Source organism: Macaca fascicularis, chromosome 16 (assembly GCF_037993035.2).
Source record: "Macaca fascicularis isolate 582-1 chromosome 16, T2T-MFA8v1.1".
In the NCBI taxonomy this organism is placed as follows: Eukaryota; Metazoa; Chordata; class Mammalia; order Primates; family Cercopithecidae; genus Macaca; species Macaca fascicularis.
In genome coordinates this window covers 18,809,481-18,826,471 of record NC_088390.1, presented here as the reverse complement: position 1 = coordinate 18,826,471, position 16,991 = coordinate 18,809,481, and the positions used below count along the sequence as shown (strand labels likewise).

At 59.1% G+C, this 16,991-nt stretch overlaps 2 protein-coding genes across 6 annotated transcripts in view; one reads left to right on the top strand and one right to left on the bottom strand.

The window, feature by feature from the left end:
- Positions 1 to 16,991, bottom strand: part of SLC5A10 (solute carrier family 5 member 10) — a 71,586-nt gene that overhangs the window by 32,139 nt on the left and 22,456 nt on the right. For all 5 annotated transcript variants that reach the window (XR_012425347.1, XM_074018737.1, XM_065532858.2 and 2 more), the window contains one exon: positions 13,427 to 13,562. Coding sequence is in view for 4 of the 5 variants with exons in the window: in XM_074018737.1 (XP_073874838.1) it covers positions 13,427 to 13,562 (136 nt within the window). In the remaining variant the exon portion in view is untranslated. The remainder of the gene's footprint in view (positions 1 to 13,426; positions 13,563 to 16,991) is intronic.
- FAM83G (family with sequence similarity 83 member G) overlaps positions 1 to 16,991 on the top strand; it is a 34,269-nt gene that overhangs the window by 13,771 nt on the left and 3,507 nt on the right. Inside the window, exons 3-5 of the mRNA XM_065532857.2 lie at positions 2,568 to 2,735; positions 10,740 to 10,864; positions 11,569 to 12,835. Of these exons, the coding sequence (XP_065388929.1) occupies positions 2,568 to 2,735; positions 10,740 to 10,864; positions 11,569 to 12,835 (1,560 nt within the window). The remainder of the gene's footprint in view (positions 1 to 2,567; positions 2,736 to 10,739; positions 10,865 to 11,568; positions 12,836 to 16,991) is intronic.

The window sequence follows — 16,991 nt, the reverse complement described above, 5'->3', positions numbered from 1 at the left end:
TGGGTGGGGCAGGGCCCTGGGTTCTAGCCTCAGTCATGGACTGTGATCCCAGCTTTCCTGTGTATAAAATGGGAAAGGGCATGACAGGACTCAAGAGCCCCCAAGAAACCTTTGTGACTCCATGGACAGGCCAGGCTATTGGGGGTTGCCTGTGGAGCACCAGGCACCCCCTCCCCATCCCCAGCATAAGCTCGCACCTGTTACAAACCCATCTCTGACCACGCCAGGCACTGAGCCCAATGCCTGGGGGGAGCCAGCGCTGTAGGGGGATCCATTTTGGGGTGCAGGCCTCAACATATCCAACCTGACAGCAGATGGTCCCTGGATCAAGCACCCTGCTGGCTGAGGGCAACGTGGGGAATGGCGCACATGGCGCAGGTCCTGCTGGGGCACGTCCCCCAACCCAAGCCCAGGGCAAGTCCCCATCTGCCATGGTAGGCAGGCCCTGGAGCTCTCCCGGGAGAAGCATGCCTGCTGCGCCCTCATTAGGCTCTTTTCCAGGGTGGCACGTGAGGCTGTTTGCCTGCTCAGAAGTGGCTTAACCAAGGAGATTCCGGGGCTGCAGTGGCTTTGGGTCTGGGAGATCCCAGGCAGGGAGGACCCTGCTACCATCACACACCCCTGCCCAGTGTCTCATCACCCTTGACTGGTGGCTCAATCCAGGGTCATGGTGACCAGCCCGCATTGTGTCTCCTCTGCCCTCTCATCCGCCCCCTCTCCAAGCAGTCTCTGGCCTTCCTTGAACATCTCCTGGGTCAGGGAGTGAGCTCCCTCTCAAGATCCCTGTCTAACCTGGGGCAGTCCTGGGGGCAGCAAGTTCTTCCCATCTGGTGCCAATTCTGCCTCCCCTGCCAGTCGTAGACCCTGCATCAACCAGCTACTCCCTCTGCCTCAAAACAGCCCTTCAGAAACAGAGAGATAGGGAGCAGTCATCTCCGCAGAGGACAGAGAGAACCCTAGGCCTGGGAGTTCTGTGAGTCTCAGCTGGTCGCACACCTCCGCTTCTGAGCCCCCACTGTCTGGGGGGGGACCACTGTCTCGCAGGCCCTCCGAGACTAAACATCCAAGGCAAAGGGCTGGAGATCAACCCTGACCTGACTCGGAGGTGGGTCTAGGCCCTGGCCCAACTTGCTTTGTGACATCCAACAAGTCTTACGACCTCATTGAGCCTCAGTTTACCCGGCTGCATGCTGGGCTGTCACCACCATGGTGCCTGTGAGAGGTTGCAGGAGTCAGACTGACAAGATCCCCTGTAAACGGTAACGTGCGGGGTGACTGTGGGAGAAAGGCAGCAAACAGGCGTCACCAAGCCCCCCCCGCACCGCCCCCAGTCGGGCTCTTTGCAGGTGCTGCGGTATTCAGGTGTGCTCAGTTCTCCTGAGAGATGGAGCCTGATGTAGTGATGAGAAAACTGGGTCCAGAGAAGCCAGGTGTCTTGCTCAGGGTCACACAGTGAGTCTGAGGCAGGGCAGGTATGGAGCCCTCCCCTCTGCTGGAGTTTGGGCTTTGGTGCCAGATGAACGATGGGTGTCAGCAGGGGCCTGAGGCCCAGGAGGAGCCCAGATGGGCCTGCAGGGGCCAGCCTGGTGAGCTCACTGTGGGGCGTGCACACACATCCCCAGCAGGCTCCAGACCGCCTCCATCACCCTGAATCTCCACATCCCAGTAAGGCTGACTTCTGTTCCCTGGCAAACCTGGGTAGTCTGTAGCCTGACTCTGTCCCCAGCGTGCTGTGTGACCCAGGGCAGGTCCCTCGCCTCTTCTCCAGGGGGTCCTCAGACCTAGGACAGGGATGGTGGTGCCAGCCTCGGAGGGTGGGAGGGGTGGGGCCGCCCAAAAGCGGGACATATGTCTGCATCAGCAGTGTGGACGGCTGTGGCCAGGCACAGGCCCTGGCCTGACTCCCTCTTCTTGCTGCCCAGGGACAGGGAGGGGACTAGGTGTGAGAGAGGCCTGACAGTCACTGAGCCCCACTGGGGCTGGGCCCATATCACCTCATCCTGTCCTTCTGCATGCTCCACCTCACACCTTCACCCACCCAGGATCCCTGCCCTGTTGGTGGTGCTTGGCTGGGCTGGGGGTAGGTAGGTATACCCTGACCACTGAGGCCCCACCCTGAGCCAGGTCCAGCAGGTCACCTGCTGTGGGGACAGATATTGTCAGCTGACGGGAAGAGCACCTGGGTTTAGGCACTGGCCAAAGTCCACACCAGCCCAGGAATGCACGGGAGGCCCCAGGGAGCCGCCACGCCAGCTGCTGCCCTTCCGGTCATTGACACATCAGGTTCATCTCAGCATCCCCAGGTATTACAAGGAGGGCAGAGTATAGCCGGCCCTGGCCTGGGAATGCACCGACACAGGGCCCCTGGGCTGAGCCCAGAACTGGGACTGCAACTAGAACTTCAGGGCAAGAGAGGCCCCTGGTCCTGGGCCTGAGGCTCCAGGAGTGGGGTCAGAGTGGGCACCCATGAGAGGCTGGTGGCACAGGAGGGCTGTGCATTCTGCCAGGGCACCCTATCCCCACTGCTGCACCATCTGACAGGCCCCAGTCTCTCTTCTTGCTCCCAGGTGATAGCTGTGGTCATGGACATGTTCACCGACGTGGATATCTTCAAGGACCTGCTGGACGCCGGCTTCAAGAGGAAAGTGGCCGTGTACATCATTGTGGATGAGAGTAACGTCAAGTACTTCCTGCACATGTGTGAGCGGGCCCGAATGCACCTGGGACACCTCAAGGTGAGCACGCTCCTCACTTGCCTGGGTGACTGGAGGGCAGGGGTCATTCAGTCTGTCAACAAACACTTGAAGTACCTGCCTGCCCAGGACGGAGTCCTGTGCCAAGCACTGAGAGTCCAGTAATTCTAGAGCCTCCTGCCAAGCAGTCACCTAGCCTCTGCTTGAATTCCCTGAGGGACAGGATACTCACTACCTCCAACGTGGCAGAGATAAGATATGCGTTGATGAGTTGCTTGCTGACCAGGTGCTGGAGCTCATGCCAAGTGCTGCATCATGTTATTTCAGAGCAGCCCATGCCACATCGGTTATCTGTTTGCTTGCATACCTCTGGTGATAGTGTGCTCACTCCTTCCTCAGGTAGCTCATGGCCTTTCTAGAGAGCTTCAACTCCCAGAAAGAGCTTCAACTCCCAAGTCCTTTCTTGGGTTGAGCCAAAATCTGTCTCCTTAGAATGTCCATTTACTTGTTTTAGGATCTGACTCAGACGGAGGAAGCTCCCTGAGGCTGAAGTCAGGGAAAGCTTCCTCGATGGCTGCTCAGTTGAAGTGAATTTGAGGCACAAGAGCAGAGGAGAAAGAACCTTTGGGGTGGGGGAAACCACGGAACAGAAGTGGATCAGAGAAGGCTGCCGATGGGGTCAGGGTGGGCTGTGGTTCTCAGCACTGCTTTGCTCTGTGTCCTTGGGCATGTCACCTCCCTTCTCTGGGCTACAGGATCTTATTGGTCCAACGCTCTTCTGCCCAGACACCCTGGCATTTGGTGTCTGGAGCGCTCCTTCTGCCAGCCATCGCTTGGCACCTGCTGTGTGCAGAGCGCTTCCCTGAGAGCAGATCAGCGTGCGTGATGACGGTGAATATTTCTTTTGCATTGACCGTGCGCCAGGCCCTGTCACAGGCACTTTGCATTGGTTAATTTAATCCTCACAACATCCTAGTGGGATAGGGAGTTGTTCCCATTTTGCAGATGAGGGAATAGAGCCACATACCCTGTGTCACTGCTAGTAAGTTAAAGATAGTGGGGTAGGGGCCAGCACCAGACCCTTGGGCTCAGCACCAGCGTCTGACAGGTCAGAATTCTGCAGGTTTCAGGCTTGTGGTCCTAGGAGAAGGGGCACCACCAGTCTGGTTAACAAGGGGCCGGGCTCCACGACTGTAATTTGTCAGCATTTGTCAAGCGCGCCCACCCCGCCCCTCCAACCCCAACGCCTCCGGCTGAGTCCTTTCAAGTGGTTGTGAGCACTCCGTGGTGAGTCTCTAGCTCTTGGGACATTTTTAATGTGGTGTCCCTGGTGGGTTGGCCCCAAGCCCCACGCCCACCTCACTCCCCGCCGTGTAATTAGCGCAGGGAATCGATTCCGGTGGCAGACAGCTCATGCCGGAGAGAGCCACAGTGTGGAAAGGCCACTTTGGAAACCTGACTGCAGAAGGCCTGGCCCTGCCCGATGCCCAGGAAGAGACCCCAGTGGGGCCCCACCAGCACCGTGCCCCTGCCCCAGGCCCAGCGAGTGCTTTGCTCTTCCCCCAGTGTGCAGACGCAGGCAGGGAGCAAGCCTATCGGTTTGGAGCAGGGACCCTAACCTGGGACCAGCTGCTCCAGAGACCTCGCCTTCCACCCAGTGCCCCCAGACCCCTTCTCAGCAGAGAAGCCCTGGCTGCTCCTCTGCTTGCAGAGTTCTGAGTTTCCAGGAAGTCGGAGGCAATGGGGCAGGTGGGGGACCTGGAGTGCCTGGGACTGAAGGGGCCTTGAGGTCATTCAGATGAGGCTCCCACAACACAAATGGGGAAACTGAGGTCCGAGGGAGGCCATGCCTTGCCCAAAGCCATTCCCAACAATTTAGGGGTGGCGCCTAAAAGCCAGTAGTGAGAAATCAGCTCTGATAAGGAGGATGCAGATCCCTGGTACTCAAGCAGCAAATAATAATAACTGCAAATAATAATGCAGAGCATCAAAGGATGAACTTGATCCCTCATACTAATTTCTCTCATCCTTTTTATTGTCTCAACCAATCTTCTAGGACTCCCACCCCACTCATTCACACCAACTGCTCAACTATCAATAAACCTAGGAATGGCCGTCCCACTATGGGCAGGGGAGGTAATCACTGGCTTCCGTTATAAAATCAAAGCCAACTGCCAGCGCAGCCTGCCCTGGTGCTGCCCGCACGGCTCACTGGCCATTGACCTGCCATGGGACCTGGGCGTGTGGTTCTACCTCTTGGGCCTCGAGTGCCCCATGGCCATAGTGATACCTCACGGGGTTGTGTGAGGGTGAAATGAAAGGAGATCGTGGTTGTAAAGTGCCCTGTGTGCTGAGGAAAGTTACACAGCTGCTGGCAAGAACCATACATTCTAAACCCCAGGCCCTGGACTGGGGCAGGGGCTTGGGTATGAGGCCTGCCCTGTCCCACCCCCAGCCCTTCTGTGACCAGCCAGTCAGGGGAGGGCAGCTGGCACTGCAGGTCCCTGGCCCAGCCTGCCCTGCTCGGCCGTCTCGCTTCCCCAGGGAAGGTGGCAGGGTCTGTAAGGTGACGTATCCAGGAGCTAGACGCCTCCATGGGAAAGTGTGCCCTGGCTTCCTCATTCTCGCCTCTGAGCTTGCCCTTCCACAGCCCTGGGCGGGTGGCCAGAGGCCCTGAGAGCCCAGCCCAGTCTAGTGTCACCCTGTCAGAGGGCCTGCCTTCCCCACCTACCTCCCTCGCCTTGGGCTAGCTGGGCCCAGACCTGTCCCAGGAGCACTTCCTTTGCCGATAATCCCTGGGCCTGCCCTCAGCTGCCGCCACCCCTGCCCAGCTCTGCACCAATCTGCCCCAGCTCCTTCGGGCCCAGGGTACAGGTTTTCTGGTAGGGTCATCCTTATGACCTTGGGGTGTCAGGTGCCAGTTTGGGGGTGATAGCAGGAGCCAGTCCTGAGCCCCAGCTGTGCCACTTGCATGGTAACCTTGGGCAGAGTCACTGAATCTTTCTAGGCCTCCATTGTCTTGTCTGCAAAATGGGGATATGGTCATGTATTTGTCAGGGCTGCTGTGAAGAATGAAGGAGGTCATTTGTGTGGCGGGCCTTCAGTCATGAGCTGCCTTCCCATCCTGTCTTTGGCTGGGGACAGGCACAGCTCCGCCATGAGACGCAGCTCTGGTCTGAGTGCCAAGCGGCTTTCTTTCCCTCTGTGCCAGGGTCTGGCCGTGGTTCACCCTGACTCGGCTCCTTCCTCCTGAGCATGGAGCCCACACCAACACACTCTCAAAACTCTGCCCTGTTGCTTGGGCCGAGCCCACTCCTGGTCCCCAGGTGAGGCGGGAGCAGCATGCACCAGCGTCTCCCCAAGTGTGGGGCTCCCAGCCATTCCTGAGCACCTCAGCCAGTTGCCCTGGCCGGCCCCTGATGGCCTTCCAGGTGGGAGTACAGAAGTGATCACCCCAAACGACAAATGGGGAGCAGGCCTTGGGAAGAGGGCCAGACCTTTCACTGCCACCCCCTAGGGTCACAGGACCAGGCCGCATGACTTGGCTGCTTTTGGGGGTGATACTGGGTGTGGGGGGATGCTCCCAGGCTAACAGGAGACAGGCTGGGCCTGAGGCTCCCAGCTTAGGACAGACAAGAGCCATGAGATGCCTGGGCCATCTGAAAAGCTAGTTGGCTTCGTACAGCCAAACTGGAAAAACTAGCAGCCCCTGGGCAAAGGCCAGACTGTTTCCCATTTCTGGTGAACAAAGAAACATCGGCTGGATGGCCATGGGAAGGCACGCGGCGAGGACGTGAGGATCACTGCCGCTCAGGCCGCCCGCTGGACACACACGATGCAGCCCTTACGCTGCCCAGGCTCCCCCGGTCCCCGGGGATGCCTGGGTCTTGCTGTCTCTACTTGGGCCTGGGTCTGTGATGGATTCAGGGTATAAGGCAGGGGTTCTCGAACGGGGGGATTCACTCTGCCGAGGGACATTTGGCATTTTTAACTGTCACACCTAAGGGGTACTACCAGCATCGAGTGGCCAAGGATGTTGTTAAACATCCCACACTGCTGGGGACAGGTCCCACACAAAAGGGGACATGTATCAGTTGCGCAGAGGCTGAGCAGCCCTGGCCTAGGGGAGAGAGGAGCTCCTCAGACCAGGGCCTTGGAGCCAGGCTGGCCCTGCCTCTTCATGCCGTCACATACGTCGGGCCAAATGTAGTTCACAAAGGGCCCACCACCCCAACTTCACAACAGCCTGGAGAAGGCCAGGGTGAGTGTTGACCGCCCTTCCCCACCCTCCACAGAGATTGAGACAGGCTCTGTAGAGGAGAGCGGAGGCTGCTGGGGGCCAGCACCTCAGGCAGCCAGGCTCCCGCCGCCATATTGGGCTCTGTTCTTGCATTCCTTACACTAGGCCTGGCCTGGCCTCAATGTTCCCAGCCCAGACCTGGTCAGGATGCATCTCTGGGCCTCCCCACTCCTCTGCTGGGCCAGGAGATGCCGACAGGGCCCTGAGGAGGTGGGTGATGAAGAAACCCTGTCCTCAGTCCCAGGCCAGCCCAGGGCTACTGAGAGACAGTGGGCAGGTCACTTCCCTTCCCTGAGCCCACCAACCACCCACCCCATATGGCTGACAGTCTTGGCCTCCCTGGGGAGTCCGTGCCTTCCTGAATATTTTGTGGTCCTCTGTGTTGGTCCCCCACAGCCCACTGTGCCACTTCCAGTTCATGGGGCACCCCATGGGAGCCGGACACTTTCCCTGGGTGGGCCCCGCCTATACTGTGGCTCTATTCAGTCCTCACAGCAGCCTTGCAGCACACGGATGAGTAGGCCCTTTCATAGATGAGAAAACTGAGGCGTGGAAAGAGAGGCCTTGGTTGGCATCCGTTTGGTGCTAGGACTGGAGCCTGTTTGACTGGAGCTCAGGAATGCCTAGACCCTAGACCCACTCTGCTCCAGGGACACCTGGGCTCAGCCCCCTCTGCGTCCCACCAGCGGGTTTGGTACAGTTGGATCACGAGTCCTTTTAAGCACATGTGGCCTAGAGGCCTTCGGGGATTGGGGGCAGGGTGCTGTAGTTTGCCCCAGCCCTAGAGTCCCCACCTTGCCACCCTCTGAGAGCAGATGAAGCACCGCCCGGCCATCCTCTCCTGCCCTGACTCGCCCTTGACGTCCTCTCTTACGTATGAGGAAACTGAGGTCCCAGAGGGTCCAAAGACTTGCCCAGGGCACCCCTCTTGGGTCAGCCCCGGCGTCCCTCCACCCATTTGCTGTCCTCTGCCGGGGGTGTCCCAGGAGCTCAGAGACAATGCGGCTTTGTGGGATCCTCCACCTCTGCACACGCGAGCCCAGAGTCTTGAGACGTTACCTCATCCAGGCCAGGCCCCGTGGGGTGGGGCCCATCCAGGCACACGCGGGGGAGCAGGTCACGAGGCAGGAGGTGGGGGGCCCTGCTGCAGGCCCCCACCTGCTGCTGAGCCCCAGGTAGAACGGGCCTAAGAGTTGGAGGCCTGCCCTGCTGTGTGCTAAGGGAGACTAAGGCCCAGCAAGGGCCCGAGACTTGCTTCAAGTCACACAGCGAGTCAGCGGCCCAGCCAAGGTCTGCGGCTCACATGGAGTCTGAGTCACTCTGAGATGGAAGTGGTGACTTTCCGAGCCCTCATCAGGACAAGGTTTGGGATGGGTGGGGACAGACACTGTCCAGAGGGGTCCTGATGCTGGTGGCCGATTTTCCAGGCTAAGGAGGGGCCTGTGGCTGGGCCAGGAGCCCGCAGGAGGCGATGGAGCTGGGCTTGGTTGGGCTCAGTGACAGGGAAGGCCTTGTACCACCTCCAGGATCTTTGTCTGACTTCTCAACCCCGAGCGTGCTCCGTGTTGGGTACAAAGTCACGAGTGCTAATTGTCCTGGGCCGTGGCCAGCTTCCTGCTGAGCTGGCTGTGTGCAGACCTGCAGCCTGCGGGGCGGGGGAGGGGGGAGCCAGCGAGGGCGGTCCAGAGCAGATCTGCCTTCTGCACTGGGCCCTATGACAAGGTGATCGTTTATCCCACGGGTGGGCATCAGACAGGGACTCACCCACGGCCCACACCTGCCCACCTCTGTGGTTGCTGGCCTGGGGCCACCCCAGCCCCACGGGTCTGGGACACGGAAAGGACTGGCGGGGCAGGAGGCTGGATGGCATGGCGGGCGGCTCTGCTCTCTCAGGCTCCGCTCCTCTCCCATAGCATTCGCTTCACACACCCACTCCCTGATGCCAGAACTGCTCCTGAGATGCACACCCAACCCCATCGCTTTTGCTCTAAATCCTCCCATGGCTCCCTGTTGGCCCCAGGGCCAAGCTCAGGCCCTTAAGAAGGTGCAGGGTGTTTTACCAGGAGCCCGCCCCTGCTCGCTCTGCAGGCTCCGTCACCCACCCCTCCTCCCCTGAGGTGCTCTTGTATAAAGGCCTCTCATGCCTGGCCTTTGAGTCCCTTCCCTGGAATGCTTCCCCACCTCCCCCTGTGACCCATGTCGTCCTTTCCTGGGAGCCTCCCGGCCAGCCCTTCACACTTCGGGCTACTCCTCTGCAATCCTGGGCATTCAGCTCGTTTTCGTTTACCTCCCTGCTTCCCCTTCACCTCCCAGGGGGGATCCTCATCACAGGCATCTCTATCTGCAGCTGGGGGCCTCGGCAGGGGTTGGTGACTGTGTGAATGAGTGGAGTGAATAAGCTGGGGCCAGTGAGTGGGTGAGGGGACAGACCAGTAAGTCACAGCTCAGCCTGACTAAGAACACGTCATAGCCGAGAGCCAGAAGCCCGCACAGAGCCCCTCGGGAGGGAGTGAGACTCCCATCACAGGAGGCATGCAGGCAGACCAGTCAGGAATCCCTGGAGTTGGTGTTAAAACTGAGATTCCCCGCCTGACCGCAGGTCTCCTGAGTCAGACCCTCAGGGCACCCAGGAGCATTTCTTAAAAACTGCCCTGGACACGGGCCAGATGAGCCCCAGATCCCCTTTACACCTGAGATTCTACTTCGGGATGCCCTTGGCCATCCTCGACACCTGGGTTCCATCCAGGCTCGCCCTGCCCTTCCTGGGGTCTGCCGTGCCCAGCACCAGCCTTTACCATGTGCTCCTCCCTCACAGCAGGCCCTGCTGCCAGGGGAAGGGAAGTCAGCACCTGGAACTTGCAACACACAGGCCCTTGGCAGCTCCAGAGACTCCACACTGGGACAGAGGGCCCTTGTGTGGCCAGGGTCCAGGAAAAGGCTGGTGACAACCTGGCCTTGGAGCTGAGGCAGTTGAGGGACCCGCTGTGCTCCTAATGCCCAACGAACCCTCTTCTCCTTGGGTCGCATCTCCCTTTGCCACAGTCTCTTGAGGGCCTTCCTGGTCTGCTCCTGGGCCAAACCGAGTAAGCCGGCACCGAATTGAATCTCTGACCATGTACAGGACCTGGCCTGGGTGCTGGGTGGTGTCCTGGCCATGGGGAAGGAGAAAGGTTTGCTGTGAGTCCTGCCCTCCAGAGACTGGGGTGTTGAGAAGCACAGGGGAGCGGCCTGGTAGGGCCACGCACCCTGGAGGGCCACAGACTTATTGGAGTGTAAGGGCCAGATTCCGAAGGGCAGGCCCCCTTCCTGCCCTCCTCTGGCTGCATCACCCCCTAGCCATCCACGAGACACTTCTAAAACATGTGCACATTACCCTCCCGCTCAGGACCCCACCACAGCATCCACCACCCATGGCAGCATTTCCCAAACCGGCTGGCTGTGCAAGCCTTTTCCTGCCTGATGCTGCTCTTCAGACACCTTTGGGGCCAAAGCTCAGACCATCTAATCCCACCCGTTTTGTACCAGTGCCTGCCCCCTTTGCAGCTTCACGGCTCAGCAACTCCCTCCTTACCCCGGGGCCTGCAGTCCCAGACACACCAGCTCCTTCCTCCAGTCCTTATAGCCTCTTCCTTCCCCTCCTGACTACCCCAAAGTCCCCTTTGAGCCCTGGGCAGCTGCCGTCCTCCCCTCGCCCTGTGTGGTCAGGGCTGCAGTCGTGTAATTCTGTCTCTTGGTTCCCAACACAGAATCTCAGAGTGCGGAGCAGCGGGGGAACCGAGTTCTTCACGCGGTCGGCAACCAAGTTCAAGGGTGCCCTGGCCCAGAAGTTCATGTTTGTGGATGGAGACCGGGCAGTGTGCGGCTCCTACAGGTGACTCTTCAGCTTTCAGGGAAGTTGTGGGAGCCAGTCTGGTTCCCAACTGGCTTCTGTCCTTAATGCTAACTTACGACACCCTGGTTATTCCAGTTCATTGATCCCAAGGCTGCTGAGGTGTGCGCAGGGCTGGAGCACACCTGCCTGCTTGTCTGTCTCTGGAGGCAGGCAGAGAAGGGCTTTGTCTGAGGACACTGTTGTTCCAGCTTGGAGATGTCACCGGCCTGGAGGTGGGGTGTGGCCAGGCTGTGCCTCCACAGTGTATGGGGGTCACTCTGAGAGCTGTCCTCAGGGATGGGGCCAGCTCTGTGGGCACCACCACATGTGGCATGGGGTGGGCACTGCCCATGGTTACATGGGGGTTGGTGGCAGCATAGACACATGGCAGCAGTGGCCACCACGTGCAGCACCCCCCACGGTGTCCAGGGTTTTCCTGAGCTGCTTAGTGAATCCTGTACCAGCCTGAGAGAAGCACAGTGCCGTGCCATTTGCAGAGGTGGGAACAGGCTTGGTGCGACCAACTTGCTTGACATCCCAGACTCAGTCTGACCCCACAGCATGCACCTGCTCTCTGCCCCCATTCACTTCTCGATCCCAGGGCCCTGTGGCCACAGTCTGAGGCTCAGCAGCTGCGGGTACACAGGGGCTGCTGGGAGAAGCAGGGTCGTGTGCCTGACCGGCGCCCCCTCCCTCTGTTGCAGCTTCACGTGGTCGGCCGCGCGGACGGACCGGAATGTGATCTCCGTGCTGTCTGGCCAGGTGGTGGAGATGTTCGACCGGCAGTTCCAGGAGCTGTACCTCATGTCACACAGTGTGAGCCTCAAGGGCATCCCTATGGAGAAGGAGCCGGAGCCAGAGCCTATCGTGCTGCCCTCTGTGGTCCCCCTGGTGCCCGCGGGCTCTGTGGCCAAGAAGCTCGTCAACCCCAAGTACGCGCTGGTCAAGGCCAAGAGCGTTGATGAGATTGCCAAGATCTCCTCTGAGAAGCAGGAGGCCAAGAAGCCCCTGGGGCTGAAGGGCCCAGCGCTGGCCGAGCATCCAGGGGACATCCCCGAGCTGCTGCCACCCATCCACCCAGGACTGCTCCACCTGGAGAGGGCCAACATGTTTGAGTACCTGCCCACGTGGGTGGAGCCAGACCCAGAGCCTGGCAGCGACATCCTGGGCTACATCAATATCATCGACCCCAACATCTGGAACCCCCAGCCCAGCCAGATGAACCGCATCAAGATCCGTGACACCTCCCAGGCCAGCGCCCAGCACCAGCTGTGGAAGCAGAGCCAGGACAGCAGGCCCCGTCCAGAACCTTGCCCTCCCCTAGAGCCCAGTGCCCCCCAGGACGGCGTCCCAGCTGAGAATGGCCTCCCCCAGGGGGACCCTGAGCCACTGCCCCCTGTGCCCAAGCCCCGGACAGTCCTTGTGGCAGATGTACTAGCCCAGGACAGCAGTGGTACTGGCTGGGCCCTGGAGCTCCCCAAAGAGGAGGCTCCCCAGAATGGGACAGACCATAGGCTACCCAGGATGGCAGGCCCAGGCCACGCCCCACTCCAGGGGCAGCTATCTGTGACCCAGGATGACCCTGACAGACTCGGAGTGGGGCTCCCCAATGGGCTGGATGGGGCGGAAGAAGAAGATGATGACGACTACATAACCCTCAGTGACCAGGACAGCCACTCAGGCAGCTCCAGCCGTGGGCCTGGCCCCCGACGGCCCTCAGTGGCCTCCTCTGTGTCAGAGGAGTACTATGAGGTGAGAGAGCACTCAGTCCCTCTCCGGAGGCGCCACTCAGAGCAAGTGGCCAACGGGCCAACCCCACCACCGCGCCGGCAGCTGAGTGCCCCCCATATAACCCGAGGGACCTTTGCTGGACCCCAGGGTGGCTCCCCGTGGGCCCAGAGTCGGGGGAGAGAAGAAGCAGATGTGTCGAGGAGGATGCAGGCCCAGCACTCCCCAGACAAGGAGGCACAGGTGAGTCAGGGTCCCTGCACACCAGGGGTCATGAGTCCCTCCCTGCCAGCCACCCAAGAGCCCGAGCTGCTGTCTTCTGGGCTACGGTGTCCCTAACTCTGATGACTTCAATTCGCTTGTTACAGATGGGGAAACTGATGAACAGGCAGGGGTGGGAACCATCCAGGGCCGTATGGAAGGCCATCGTTAATGCTGGGGACTCTTGGTCCCAGAGTCCTGAAAAGGCAACCTAAGGAAATGACGTTTCCCCACCCATACGTCTCCAATGCCTGTAGTTAGAGGATCTTGATGGCACCTTCCAGGTGGGTGACACAGTCCCTAGTTTGCAGATGAGGAAACGGCGGGGCACAGGGACATTCGTTTACAGCCTTGAGGTCACGCAGCAGTAAGTGATACCTGTCCAGACCTTGTACCAAGCCACATCCATGTTAATCCCTTTGATTGTGGCCCTGAGGACCACTCTTCCCCACACCCCAGGTTGGGGAACAGTTCACATCTATCCTTTGCCTCTCCTCCTGGTGACTTGCAGGACAAGGTCCCAGAACCCTGGGTGCCCTGCAGCCTGGGCTCAGTGCCCAGAGCCCGTCCTACCTGGGAACAGTGCGCGGCTAATCATGCCCGGCATGATGATCAGGCCCATGGGGAGCATCTTGAGGTAGCTGGCCAGGATGGAGCCCGCCTTGGCATGGTTCAGGTCCCGGGCTGACAGTGACCGCTGCACGATGACCTGGGGGTGGAGTGCGAGACGGAGTGAGTCCAAGCCTGAGGGACGCTTGTGTCAGGATTGGTCCTTGGTGGGCCTCAGGGAGTGGGCATCAGGCACGATGATGTCCCATTAGCCCCCGACCCGCCCAGAACAGCCACACTCAAAGCCCCAATACTGTCAGCAACCAACCAGGAGAGCTCGCTTCAGCAGGCCAAGCAGCGAGAGCCGAGGTACACTCATTTCCAGGGACTCAGTCCCCTGACCTGCCAATAGGGGAGCTGTGGATCCTGCCCAGCCCACCACCCCTGGCAATTGTCAGGGCTGGAGGAGACCCTGGGTGGGGTGGTATGGGGACACACACCCCTACCCTCATCTCCTGGACCCTCATGACAGCAGCTGGCACGTTCATGATGCCAGGAGCAGACATTGGCACCAACTGTATTTGCATGGCTGGCAGAGTTCAGGCGCTTTAAGACCTGGGGTTTGGAAAGCTTGCAGTTCAGTAGCAGAGGGAGGCTAGAAGCTACCTGAGGGCATCGGCCCTTCTGGGCGCCTTCGGCAAATCCTAACCAGGCCTTTCCAGATTTGCAGAATGGGAGGAGGGAGCAGTAATGTGGACCCATAATGTCTGAGATCCCTCCCAGCACTGATATTATGATTCTACTTCAAAAGAGTTACTTTTTAAACAGCTTTATTGAGGTATTCACAGACCATATAATTCCCCCAGTCACAGTGTACACTCCCATGGTTTTTAGTATGTTCACAAAGCTGTACGACCTATGACTCTGAAACGTAAGTATTTTTCCTTTGCAGTTCCACAGTTTAAGTCACCACCTGCAACTCAGCAGCAGGAAGCCTCCATGATTTTAACTTACTTTCCAAGCTTGCTAGTTTAACGGATAGCTCCCAGCATCTACCCCTAAGCTGTGGATGTCACAGAAACATTAATTACAGAGGCTAGGAGTGTCTGTGGGCTGCAGCCTCCAAACGCAGGGCAAGCTGCTGTCCTTCCTGCTTCTCTGCCAGCTTTCTGTGACTTGGGAGAAGTCCTTGCCTCAGACTGGGCCTCAGCTGTCCCATCTGGACAATGAGAGAGTTAGATGGTGGTTCTGTCTAGGTGCTTGGGAGAGAAGCATTTCCCTAAGACCCTGCATGTCGTTCTGCCATTGATGGGATATTTGCCTCTATATTTCCATCTGTACTTATGGCAGCTGGCCCAGGGACAGGTGCTGTCACTCCAGGTGGAGAAGCTGAGGCTCAGAGTTCCCATGAGCTGTGAGGCCTGCCAGTCCCCCTGAATAGGGCAGGGGCTTTCCCCACCCCTGACTGTCAGATAGCAAGGCTGGCCCCCCTACTCAGATGTCAGCAGGCCACTGCTCACCCCCACCTCCCAGCACTCGTGTCCAGTCCCAGCCAGACCCCCTTCCCTGAGGAAGCTCTCACTCCCTGAGTGGCCATTTCACCTTGGACTCCTCGTCTGCAAAATGAGGAGAGTTGTTGCAACGACTTAAGTGAGGCTGCTAGTGTAGCCAGCCAAGCCTGTCCCTGGCTCCTCAAGGGCCTCCGCTGAATGTGAGTTCCCTTTCTCAGTGAGTAAGTTTTGGGGTGTGGCCATTGGAGTCAGCACGCTGCCCACGAAAGCTGTGGCTGCTGTTATGACTGAGGCGGCTGCTGCTGACTAAGGGAGGGCACCCAGCCTGGAGCTGCAGCATCAGCAGGTGACAGAGCTGGCAGGACCCTGGGAGGCCTTCTGGTCTGTGCACCGCCCTGTTTCACAGACAGGGACACCAAGGCCCAGGGAGGGGCAGGGGCAGAGCCCAGATGGGAGCCCAGACCAGGGCTCTGTCCACTGGACCCTCTGCCTCTTCGTTACTGGTTTTGTTTCTGGTTAGAAAAATGCCACCCATTTGTCATGGATGAGCCAGAAGATAGTGAACGGCTCACCCCTGTATCCCAGCACTTTGGGAGGCCAAGGTGGGTGGATTACTTGAGGTCAGGAGTTCGAGACCAGCCTGGCCAACATGCTGAAACCCTGTTTCTACTAAAAATACAAAAATTGGCTGGGCGCAGTGGCTCACGCCTGTAATTCCAGCATTTTGGGAGGCTGAGGCGGGTGAATCACGAGGTCAGGAGATCGAGACCAGCCTTGCCAACATGGTAAAACCCCGTCTCTATTAAAAATACAAAAATTAGCTGGGCATGGTGGTGCGCGCCTGTAATCCCAGCTACTCGGGAGGCTGAGGCAGGAGAATTGCTTGAACCCAGGAGGTGGAGCTTGCAGTGAACCGAGATGGCGCCACTGTACTCCAGCCTAGGCAACAGAGCAAGACTCCATCTCAAAAAAAAAAAAGCAAAACGTCCCATGGTCTCAGCACACAGAACTGCTGCCTCCCTTCTGACTAGACCGTGGGTGTCTTCGAGGGCTACCCTGGCCCCACAGCAAAGTGGAGTCAGACCCCTAGGTGCCCCTAAAAGTCCCCAGTGTCAGTGAGAGCCACGCAGAGACCAGGAACCTCAAGCAGGACTAGTGCCTGGGCTTCTGGACCGAGGCCCCGCATCCAGCAGGCAGATCCAGCCCGAGGGGAGGAGGATAGGGAGATAGGGCAGAGGCCAGGCTACAGCCCGATGCTGGTTGGTGCCCTGAACCACCTGGGGTCAGTAGTGTCCCTCCTCCACCTCCCTGTGTGATCCTCTCTGGGTCTCGGGCTCTTTATCTGTGTAGTGGGGCCCGCCCAACCCTGACCCCAAGGCCAGGACGTGTGCAGATTCATTTGGCTTTGATGGGAAAATCTCCTGACTGATGTTCCACCCAGAGACGCCCGTGCCATGCCAGGCCCATGCTGCGTTGGGAGGAGGTGGGATGTGGCAGTTGTAAAGGGGCTCAGCCTGGCAGGGTACCACATGCCTACTGTGCCCTCCACGGCCAACCTTTCACCAACCCCTGGCCCACTGGGGCTGGCCCTCAGCCCTCCCAGGAGAACTGGGCAGATGCCTGCTGTAAGCCCACACGTTCCCTGGAGAGCCCTCCCATGAGGCATGGAGGATGTGAGCAGCTTGTGAGCACAGCATGCCGGAGTACAAGGGGCCCTGCTTGAGGACCACGTGTTACAGATGGGGAAACTGAGGCCCAGCCTTCCAGAGCTTCTGATAGCTCCCAGCTGGGGTCCGTTCTTACTGTTGGAACCCAGGGAGGGTCTCTGGGCAGATTCTGATGGAGCCTGTGCTGCTTGGGAGAGGAAGAGCAGAGCTGGGAACCACGGAAAAGTCACTCCACTCTGGGTTCAGATCCGTCTCTGTCTTTGGCCTCAGTGCTCTGTCCTATGAATGGAGCTGGCGAGGCCTAGTCCCAGGGGAGGCCCCATGGGAAAGGCTTGTGTGAGCGCTGTTATCGTTCATTCCACAGAGGCTGCCTTATCCTATGGTGGACCCCTGGGGCTGGGTCCAGAGGCA